Here is a 10,900-nt window from a genome sequence, read left to right as displayed (position 1 = left end):
AATATCCTAACGTGATCTCCTCCGGCGCAACGTCAATTCCTCCTATGTTAACTGTCTAATCCTGATCGAGTAGACCTGCATCACTCAAAATGCAGTTTAACATATAAACACAATCAATTAGTTTCATCATCAAAATCCGAGATTCAACATGAGCAACTTGCTCGGTGTTGGACTCCTCTTCTTCGGACGTGGTTGAGTCATCCCACGTTGCTTTGAGAGCCTTCTTCTTTGGTGTTCTCTTCTTGGCTTGGGGACAATCACTTTTGTAGTGTCCCGGCTTCTTGCATTCGTAGCAAATAACTTGGTCCTTCTTGGGTTCAAATTTATTTTTTGTGTCATTTTTAAACTTGTTTCTTTTAATGAATTTTTTAAATTTCCTTGTTAGAAGTGCCAAGTAATCGTCATAGTCCTCATCACTTGAGTTTTCTCTCAAGTGGTCTTCTAAAGTTCTAAGTACCATATCCTTCCTATTCTTTGGAAGGATGTCTTCTTGCTCTTTATGAGCTTTGCAAGTCATTTCGTAGGTCATTAATGATCCGATTAATTCTTCAAGAGGGAAGTTGTTTAAATCTTTAGCCTCTTGAATAGTAGTGACTTTAGGGTACCAACTCTTTGGAAGCAATCTTAGAATCTTATTCACAAGCTCAAAATCCGAAAAACTTTTATCGAGTCCTTTTAGACTATTGATGACATCTGTGAAACGGGTGTACATGTCGCCTATGGTCTCGCTCGGTTTCATTCGAAAAGGTTCAAAAGAATATATTAAAAGATTGATTTTTGACTCTTTTACCCTACTCATGCCTTCATGAGTCACTTCGAGTATGTGCCAAATATCAAATGCAGTTTCACAAATCGAAACACGATTGAACTCATTTTTATCAAGCGCACAAAATAAGGCATTCATAGCGTTTGCAATAAGAGCGAAAGTCTTCTTCTCCAATTCATTCCAATCGATCATTGGAACAGAAGACTTTGAAAATTCATTTTCAACAAGATTCCAAAGTTCAAATCTATGGAAATAAGGAAGATCCTCATTCAAGTCTTCCAGTAGATTTAGTCCATCCTATTAAACATGGGTGGACATGTAATAGAGTGGCCCTCTTGGTTTCCGGCATATGCCATCTCTCTTGGGTTTTAATCTGATTAAGAGTTAACCCCGCTCCGATACCAATTGTTAGGATCAAGAGCACTAAGAGTGGGGGGTGAATTAGTGCAGCGGAAAACTTTCGTCGATTTCAAACGACGTTCGTACGATGAAATCGTTTCCGACGTAAAACCGTTTTCGGAAACTTAACTTGAAAGTGAGTTCGTAAAGGAGTGCAGCAAAAGTAATGAGGAAGTAAAGGACATATTGAGGTTTGCAGTAAGGTAAACAGCAAGAATAAATGCAAACCAGAGAGCACCGCATCCACTTTTGGCTTCCTCCTCCGATGAGGTCATCAACGTACACTAGAGGCCTTCCTTCAATAGGCGAAGGCCAACCACCTTTTATATCTTTTCTCCTTTTGACGGGCTTAGGAGACAACCCTTATAGATTTTCACTCCTCTCTTGAATGATCAAAACTTAGAAGAAGAGAGGGAGAAGAACTTTTAGCCTTTTACAATACTTTTAAGCTCTCAAATTCTCAGAATAAATGTAAGCTTTCAGTTTCCCTTTTATGCAGAAAGGGTGGGGTTTATATAGGCCCCAATCAGTTTGAATTTAGAGCTGAAAAGTGTCATCTCCCAGTTTTTGACAGATTAATACCATGATGATTTGAAATATTTATGATTTGGAATGATGCATATTCTTTTTATTATGATGATGTATGTGATGTATTGCATATGATGTGTATCATGAATGCTTTAAATGATAAATATTTGATACCAACAATCATGAAGTGATAAATACTTCAAAATATTGATTTAATGTTTGGTATCATTAATACTTTATTATCATACATGAAAATAGTGATAAATATTTTAAAAATAAATGTTTGTATCATGTTAGATGATTTTACATTTTGTGCATGATAAGTTATAGTGATGATTGAAGCAATGATAAAATATTCATGATAAAATAATTATTTTGACATTCAAGACTTGAATTTTCATCTATGCTATTTACCTTTATCATAATTTAGAAATTAACGTAAAGGTTCTTCTCTTCTTTTTGACAATGATAAAGGGGGAGCAAAATATGCTAGAAAGTTAATTTGCTAGCTCATACAATTCAAGAAAAAAAAAATAAAAATTGCACTTATCAAAAGAGAAGAAATTGCTATCTTGAACATCACCAAGGAGTGCTATCTTGCCTATCTTAAGAAGCAAAAAGTTAACTTGCACATCTAGCAAAACTTATATTTCAAGAACCAAGAGTTGCTTTCTTAAATATCTCAAAATTGTATATTGTAAACTTGCTATCGTACTACCATGTATATCTATGATGATAGCAAACTTGCATGATGATAAAAATGGATATTATGTTTTTCATACAATGAGTTGAACTTGTATATCACAAACACTTGATTATGCTACTTCTCCTTTTTGTTGATGATAAAGGGGGAGAAGTATGTTGATTATATGTCATGATTTTATCATGACATGTTGCTTGGATTTCTGAATCCAAGAGTTTCTATCAATATGGTATATTGATAGGGGGAGTTTATTTAAACTCCGGAAGTTAAGGTTAACTCCATCGTCGATTGGTTGTCATCATCAAAAAGGGAAAGATTATTGAATCTCAGATTTTGATGATGAAACCAATCAATATGTGTTTATGTTTTAATCTACGTTTTGAGTGACGTAGGATGCTTCGATCAGGATGAGATAATTAAAGTAGAAAAATCATGTTGGGCCGGAAGAACATGTCAGAAGATTGGACATCGGGCTGGTGGATCGATCGACGTATCGACAAAAGGCTTCGAGCCATGGATTCGGGCATCGGGCCAAGAAAAGCGGATATTGCGCCAAGGATATCGGAGTTGCGGAGTCAACTAGCCAATTGGGCAATAGGCCGTAAGAGAGGACGATGCGCCGAAGAATCGGACGAAGCGTCGAGGGACCAATGACATGCCGGACAACTTGATTAGATGCTTAGGATTAATTGTCTAGATCAAAGTATGTTTTACATGTGCAGGATTAACTACGATAGCATGAAGACATAAAGCAAGTTTACCGGAGTCAAGTTCGATGGGTGTTCGAGAGTCCGTCGAAAGTCCGAAGAATCATCGGAAGTGTTGTTGGAACCAACCGAGAAAGAATCGGGGACTTGCCGAAGTTTCCGGAAGTCCGCCGAAAAGATCGTCGGAGGTTCACAGAGATCACCGAGAAGGTTCAGATACTTGCCAAAGACTCGTTGAACTCACCACAAGACCGGGAGCCTACTAGGAGTTCGTCGGAAGAAATCTGAGGGTGTATCAAAAGTCCGCTGGAAGTTCGTCGGAAAGCTCGCCGGAAGGAAACTCGACGTTGCCGATTAAAATTTGCTTAGGGCTATGTCTTAATTTCGTAGTTTGCATATAATTTGGGTTAGGATTAAGGGTTAATCCTGTAACCCGGTTAGGGGCCAATTAGGCCCGAGTTTGGACTGGTTTGGGCCAAGTTTGGAGCCCAACCAGTGAGTTGGAATAGTCCAAGCGGTGGCACCGTTGGACTGAGCGGTGGCACCCGCCCAGAACTCGAGAGATCCGGCGGTGGCACCGCCAATACACTATCGGACTGGGCGGTGGCACCACCTAGAACCCGAGAGGACCGGCGGTGGCACCGCTAGTACACTGTCAGTGTCAGACATTGGCAAGCGGTAGCACTACCACTAAAAGGTGGTGGCACCGCCACCGAGAAACCCAAAAGCGATTCAAATTTGGAGTGCAAATTTGAATCCTCTTGGGGCCTATAAATACCCGTCAATTCTCAACAGAGATAATACCTTTTTGATAAGTTAGAAAGTGAGAAAAAACTCTAGCAAAATCTTATTTTCAATAGCTTAAGTGTTCACCTCCCTCTTTCTCTTTGGAAAAATCTGTAAGAGTGTGAATCACTTGTAAGAATATTGTAAGAGGGGTATTTGGTCCTTTCTCTACAAAGTGATTTGCTAGTGGAAGTTGGAAGCCTCATCGAAGAAGGCTTCGAAAGTGGATGTAAGTCATTTGACCGAACCACTATACATCGTGGTGTTCCTTGAATGTGTGAGTGTTTAATTTTTTGAACCATTTCTCTACTTAACTGCAAATCGTTCGGTCTTCATCTCCCTACTCTTGACTACCTTTACTCAAGCTATTTTAGTTATGTCATCCTTCGTCGAATCGAAATCTCTACACATTTACGAAATCGATTTCAAACTTACGAGTTTTAATCCGTTGCACTAATTCACCGCCCTCTTAGTGCTACTCGGATCCTAATACTAAAAACTTTTAATATTTATAAAATATTCCTCTAAATACTCTCAACTTATCATTTAATTCTAACAAACTTACATTAGTCGAATATCTTTTATTTTTGATGATGTAAAATGATAGAAAAATATGGATAATCAAATAGAACAATTTGAATATAGATGAGAATGTCAGAAATAATTTTTTATGTTTGTTAGATCGATTTAATATTTTTTAGATTTAAAACGTCAGATTTAGATTCAAAAAGATAATATTCCTAATATTTTCAGAAAGATATAATCTTTTGGATCAATATGTATAAACCTAAAGGACGTCTGGACCAATTGAGAGGTTGTGAAAAATAAATATATGATTAGTAAAAAAATTATTTAATAAAATTATATTTTATTATTTTTAAAATAATTATATGAAGCAATGGATCGTAAATAGAAAAAAAAAAAAGAAAAGTTGCGAATAGCAGCAATTTCCAGTATAAAAAACGTACCAAACTAAATAAGAGTTTTTTACTTGGAAAGGCCGAACAATAATCCCATTAACCGATTTCTATGCTTGCCGCCTAATTCGAACTTATTTTGCCTCCAAATCACCTTACCATCATTATCATCATCGAGGAACTCAAACCCTAAACCACGTCGATCCTGTCCAATGGCGCTCCCCTTCTCCCATTCCATCCCCTCCCCCGTCTCCCTCCACCCAATGCCCTCGCATTTGGCCGCGGACGCGCCCGCCGTCCCCGTCCTCCCCCGCTCGACCGACCAACACCACCACAAGCTCGTCATCTCGGGGGGTGGCCACCTCTCCGGCCACGTCCCCATCAGCGGCTCCAAGAACTCCGCCCTCGCCGTGCTGGCCGGCGCCCTCTGCTGCTCCGGCGGCGCCGTGGAGGTCCGGGGCGTGCCCGACATCTCCGACGCCCGCGCGATGGTGGCGATCCTCCGCTCCCTGGGGGCGCAGGTGCAGGAAAGGGGCGGCGGGGAGTTGGCGGTGGACTCCACGTCGCTGAGCTCGGCGGAGCCGGCAGCGGACGAGGTCAGGAAGATCCGGGCGGGGTTCTTTGTGCTGGGCCCCCTGGTCGCGCGGCTTGGGGAGGCGGCAGTCGCTCTGCCGGGCGGGTGCAGCATCGGAGCGCGCCCTGTTGATCTCTACCTCCGTGGCCTCTCCGCTCTCGGCGCTGTCGTGGAACTGAGTTAAGTCAATTCTTGGCTTTGCCTTCGTGATTACCTATAGCTGCTGTGTTTCATAGCACTTCGAGGGAGGATTGCCACAATTCACATCAACAAGAAAATAAATGAAATCAAGAACGAAATCCCAAACCATTTCTAAGCCATTAAGCATCTGACATGCGTTTTTGCACTTGAACAGGCATGGGAAAGTGCATGTGAAGGCAGCAAATGGCAGAGGACTCACCGGAGGACGGTTCCATCTCGATTACCCGAGTGTTGGCGCAAGTGAAACCCTCATGATGGCGGCTTCAATGGCAGAGGGAGTGTCCGTGCTCACCAACGTAGCTCAGGTTCGAACTCTCAAACACATCAAGTTTTCGTTGTATCTCCCGACTAAAATAGGCTACTACTCGTTCCTTCTCCAGGAACCCGAAGTGGCAGACCTCGCTCGGTTCCTCCTCGCCTGCGGGGCGCAGATCAAAGGGGTTGGCACTCGCACGCTTGTCATCGACGGTAGAAGGTCGTTGCATGGAGCTCAGTTCACCGTGATACCGGACAGAATAGAAACCGGCACTTTCATGGTTGCAGCAGCAATTACCCGATCTTGTATTTCGTTGTCCCCTGTCATCCCTTGTCATCTAACCAGCATCATCGACAAGCTCTCTGCGGTTGGCTGTAGGATTTCGCAGAAGGGAGATGGCATTCTTGAGGTTGGGGAAATCTGGGTCTGCTGCTGCTCGTCTCTCTCCATGCTTATGCCTGATGTTTTGAGGCATAACTACTTGCAGGTTTCAGCTGCGACGGCAACCGCCGGTGGTGATCTTCGAGGGTTGTATCTCAAGACATTGGCTTATCCAGGCTTTCCTACGGATCTTCAACCTCAGTTCATGGCCTTGTTGACAACCTGTGGTGGACCAAGCATCGTTGAAGAATCTGTTTTTGAGAACCGAATGCACCACGGTATGCTTATTCTTGCATTGTTCTCTTCGTTTTACCAGCATTAAATTCACACACCTTTCATGTAGCGCATGGTGTATCTTGAGCGTCTCCGTTCTCATCTTACCACTAGGATTTCTTCTCTTGTCAATCCAATTGGTTTGTTCTTGAATTCCAAATTTGATTTATTTTCTCTGTTTTAACAACTTCATATCGAAGAAAAAACACTCTATAATGCAGTTAAAATGGCTTGTTGTTACCTACAAATTTGGCTTTCCTTTTCTTTGGTTCTCATTTTGCAGTGAAGGAGTTGCAAAAGCTGGGTGCCAGAATAGAAGTTCATGGGAGGTCAGCCTTTGTTAAAGGGAGAACAACACAAAGGAAGTATGTTTGATTCCAGCATTTTAATGTCCATGTTCATAAACTTATGCTGAGAATGCACCTGGAACATATGTTGCTTACGGTTCGCCTCTTCCCTTCCAGTGTTGCTCTTTCTGGTTCAAAAGTTGAAGCAGCTGATTTGAGGGGTGGAGCTGCCCTGGTTCTAGCGGGAATGGCCGCGAGAGGAGTCACAGAAGTTGTGGGTGTCCATCATATCGATAGAGGCTATGAGAACTTTGAAGCGAAGCTTCTCAACCTGGGAGCAGATATAAGTAGAGAGGTGATCTGCTAACACAATTGTATGTTGAGATTTAGTAGTCAAGTAACTAAAATTGTCATAATTTGTATAACCACGACTTCCTGATATCTGTAAGCTACTACGACCTGTTTAACTTAGAATCTGTTACTTGGAAAAGGGTTTCTCATATAGAGTGGTGTATAATTCCATTCTTCTCAATAGTGCATTTTGTTCTTATGTCAAGGGAAATAGATGAATGCATTCCAGTTTCAAAGTACGGTCACCATGACCACCGATTAAAAGACAATACCAAGTAATAAAAGAAAAGGGGTTAAAAGTACTCTCCAAGCATAAAAGGTATGTCGACAGGTTCTCTAAAAGTGCATGACGGAGAGGAAGTTGGGACGAACCAAAGCATTCACAAAGTATGGTCACCATGACCATAAATTCTCTCCCTTGATCTAATTATAGATAGCTATCTGCAGAAAAGCAAAAGCAAAGCACATATTCAGATTAATTTTTTTAGCTGTGCTCTTAACTATCAAAGTCTCCTAGAAATACATTAAACAGCTCTGATCTCAGTAAAGATTTATCATCAATAATGACTTTGTGCTACCACATTCTATCATGGAAAATACTTTTTTTTTTTTAAATGCAGCTCCTAAAGTAGCAAAAAATTCAGCTTTTTTTTTATTATGAATCTTAAGGCAACTATAAAGAACGATACTCACAAGTCCACATGACTGTTGTCTCTGAAGAGCGTCATCAAAGACTTTATATCATGCAATACACCAATGATTAATCGTCATCAAAAGCCAAAAGAAACATTCACGGTCAAACTCAGAAAGAATCACGGCAGTTCTGGAACATGATTTATTTAGACAACAAATACGTCATGAACTTATCCAACAGCAAAAGGAAATATTAGATTAGGGATCTGCAGTACATTAAGGAGCAAAATAATGATATGAATTACTATTGTGAAAGCTTGCATGTAATATGCAATGATGATGGAATGCCATAAGCAAGCCACACAAATATGCCAAAGGAACAGAATGACAGTCAGCAACAAAGATGTGTGACAAGAGAACTAAATTGTTTTCCTTCAGCTTGATTAAGAAAGAATGTGACAAGATATCAGACATCTGTTTTTTTAGCTCACTCTTCATGTACTTGTGTTCCTCGTATAGAAGAAGAACACATGAGAAGTCACGTGGAAACCAGCTTAGACTTAAAGTTCCTTCAAAAGTTCAGATTCAATTATAAATGTAACCTCCATTCTACTTAAATTTCGGGAAAATAAGATCTATTAGCAAAAGGGATTGGATCATTGGAAGGCCACAGATGCCTTCTAGATATGGCAAGAAATAAATCGAAATAACCTATACTAAAAAAGCAAAGCCATCAATTTTGAGAATGAGTTGACGACACATTACCGAAGAGAATTGGTGCAATAAAAGACTTGAAGAATTAAGCCGTAAATTCAGATTAGGCAGATGATGAGGGAACAAAAGACTCATTAGAATTCAAACTGGGTCCGGTTTGTCTTCAGATCAACCAAATTTACTCGTACCGAGTCCAGAAAAGATTCTTCTATCTTTATTCTTGTAGTTGCACAGCTTAAAAAAAAGATCCCTCATTACATTCAAGTTCAAGCTGCTCCCCTATTGTCATCCTAGAAAGTAGGCAGCTGGTTTTCACACGCATTATCCATTTTCAAGAGCCCCAAGTTGCATAAGTAGGCACAACTAAAAGGAAATATTATGCATGAAAGTATCTAACTGCTAAATTCGACATGAGTTCCCAAGTATATATAGCAGTTGAAACAGAATGTTGTTGGCTTAGGAAAAAAACAGTCGACTATATTTGATGGAGTTGTGAATTCATAGCCAGTGAGTGAGTTCTCTTTATGGATGAGAATGATGCCAGTGATGATATTTATTTTATAAAGATTTATCATCCAAGCTCTAACAATTTAATTTACCTTTCTCATTCCTCCCATAGAATAGCAGGTTTTGGGCTCTGTCAATATTTCCTAGTGACTTGACATCATACGAAAATGAGATTAATACAAAGTTGAAGAAAAGAGCTACCAATATATCAATCAGTATACCAAACAAGTTCATGGAAGGCATGAAGTATGATTTTGTTTCTCAGATTGAAATAGCAAACCAAATCAGTGGAAACAAATTCAACTTTTACTGCAGCAGAATAAAGAAGAGATCAGATCTCTCACCAGTATGTGATTGCCTGGAACGCTTGATCTTTGCAAGCTGCACTTGCGAATCCACTATGATCTCCATCTTCTGTAACTCCAGCGCCTTAACAAACTCCATCCGCTGCTCCTCCAGCTCCATCATCTGTCTCTGCTTTGCTTCCTCCACCCTCTCATAGATCTCCGCAAACCTCACGATCGCCCTAGCCAGTTCCCGGATCCCGTTGCCCTCCCCTTCCCTCCCCCTCTTCCACCCCGTTTCTGATCTCGACGACGATCTCGACGACGATCTCGACAGCGATCCCGACCCCTCCTCGTTGTCCTTCGCCGCGGCCGCACGCCTGAAGAACGGGCTATCCACCGGGAACGACGTGGCGGCGGCGGTAGACTGCTTCTTCCTCGGCTCCGCCGGGCCCACGGCGGTGGCGGCGGACAAGGATGAGCCCTTGCGGTGGAAAGGGAGCGGCAGGGCGAGAGACAGCGAGGCGGAGGGCTTCTTCGGAGCGGCCGGGGCCGGGGCCGGGGAGGATCCCACGAGGGCGTCGAGGCGGGAGAAGAAGGGCCACTGGCTCTCGGCGCGGGCGGCGATCCGGGCCTTCTCGACCTTGTGCTTCTTCTTGAGGGTGTCGATGCGGTTTTTGCACTGGATGTCGGTGCGGGGCGGGCGGCGTCCGGCGCCGCGGCGGGAGTTGACGGCGTCGGCGACCTCCTGCCAGTGCTTCTGCCTGAGGTTCCCGCGGTTGAGTTCGATGTAGCGGTCGCCCCAGGCGTCTACCAGCGCCGACGTCTCCCCCTCGCTCCAGCAGTCCTCTCGGTATAGCACCGCCAGGTTCGGTGGCCTCGTCGGCGCCGCTTCCCTCCCTTCCATCTTCCCGATCCCAAACCCCGATTCCCTTCTCTCTCGCGCGCGCTGGACTATTATGTAGTCGACGTCGATAGCGTTAGGGTTTGACGGCGGCAGGTGGGGCAAGTAAAGAGGCGGCGAAAGGCGCCGGCGAACGAAGGCGGGGACCACGTGAGGGGTACGTGAACGGGGGGCCGCCGAGGATCAAGCGCGTGCGCCGACGTTGGCGCTTCACGAGGGGTCGGGGGCTGGGAGAGGGCGGGGCCCACAGGGACGGAGCATCACCGCCGTTGGTTTCGGAACCCGCGCGAGGATATTTGACCGACGGCGAAACGGACGAGCACGAGTTTTCGTTGCTGGAGTCGTGGTAGGTTTTTATCGTTGTCAGTTTCGGCCCATTCATTCCCGTGCGGTGTCTTGGGCGGTTCAAAAAGCAGCGAAGGCCCTGTCTTTTCTTCTCTAGTGGACAAGCCCCGTGAGAGTTTCTTTGTCGAGCGATGGGGGAAACCCCATCGGCCCCGCTCCCTCACGATCCCTTCCCCTCGCTCGGTCCGTTCTTCCGTTGCTGCCACCCCTTCCTTTGGGCTTTCCACCTTCATCCTCCGGAGGTTTCTCCCCCTTCCTCAGCATCAGATCCTAGAACCAAGCAGTCCTCTGCAGGGCCCGTACTCGAGATTTTGGCTCAAATGATTTCGAATTTGTTTTTTATAACTCGTCTGATTCTTTTCAATCGATATTTTTTTATAATAA

General features: G+C 43.3%; 2 protein-coding genes and 1 long non-coding RNA gene across 7 annotated transcripts; 1 reads left to right on the top strand and 2 right to left on the bottom strand.

Moving 5' to 3' along the window:
- Positions 1 to 4,643: 4,643 nt before the first annotated feature.
- On the top strand, positions 4,644 to 7,260 carry LOC135599028 (uncharacterized). The gene is made up of 6 exons (XM_065093673.1): positions 4,644 to 5,557; positions 5,733 to 5,886; positions 5,962 to 6,246; positions 6,325 to 6,496; positions 6,775 to 6,856; positions 6,956 to 7,260. Exons 1-6 carry the CDS (start codon positions 5,019 to 5,021, stop codon positions 7,143 to 7,145), a joined length of 1,422 nt encoding a protein of 473 aa, XP_064949745.1. The 5' UTR covers positions 4,644 to 5,018; the 3' UTR covers positions 7,146 to 7,260.
- On the bottom strand, positions 5,481 to 6,686 carry LOC135599029 (uncharacterized). The gene is made up of 3 exons (XR_010481793.1): positions 6,551 to 6,686; positions 5,781 to 6,440; positions 5,481 to 5,618 (listed from the first exon to the last, which is right to left on the bottom strand). It is a non-coding gene; the product is annotated as an uncharacterized LOC135599029 (long non-coding RNA).
- Positions 6,981 to 10,704, bottom strand: LOC103999885 (trihelix transcription factor ENAP1). 5 transcript variants are annotated; one of them, XM_065093671.1, is made up of 3 exons: positions 9,328 to 10,704; positions 7,823 to 7,863; positions 7,301 to 7,570 (listed from the first exon to the last, which is right to left on the bottom strand). In XM_065093671.1, the coding sequence occupies exons 1-3, from the start codon at positions 10,172 to 10,174 to the stop codon at positions 7,553 to 7,555; spliced, it is 906 nt and encodes a 301-aa protein (XP_064949743.1). In that variant the 5' UTR covers positions 10,175 to 10,704; the 3' UTR covers positions 7,301 to 7,552. The 5 variants fall into 5 exon arrangements, with proteins under 5 accessions (XP_018675655.2, XP_064949743.1, XP_009420066.2 ...); XM_018820110.2 differs by lacking the exons at positions 7,301 to 7,570; positions 7,823 to 7,863 and adding an exon at positions 6,981 to 7,109 and having other exon boundaries at positions 9,328 to 10,702; XM_009421791.3 differs by lacking the exon at positions 7,823 to 7,863 and having other exon boundaries at positions 9,328 to 10,694.
- Positions 10,705 to 10,900: the final 196 nt, after the last annotated feature.

Source organism: Musa acuminata, chromosome BXJ2-1, assembly GCF_036884655.1.
Source record: "Musa acuminata AAA Group cultivar baxijiao chromosome BXJ2-1, Cavendish_Baxijiao_AAA, whole genome shotgun sequence".
Taxonomy (NCBI): domain Eukaryota; kingdom Viridiplantae; phylum Streptophyta; class Magnoliopsida; order Zingiberales; family Musaceae; genus Musa; species Musa acuminata.
Note: the sequence above shows the minus strand (reverse complement) of the source record. Positions and strands in the feature narration are given on the sequence as shown.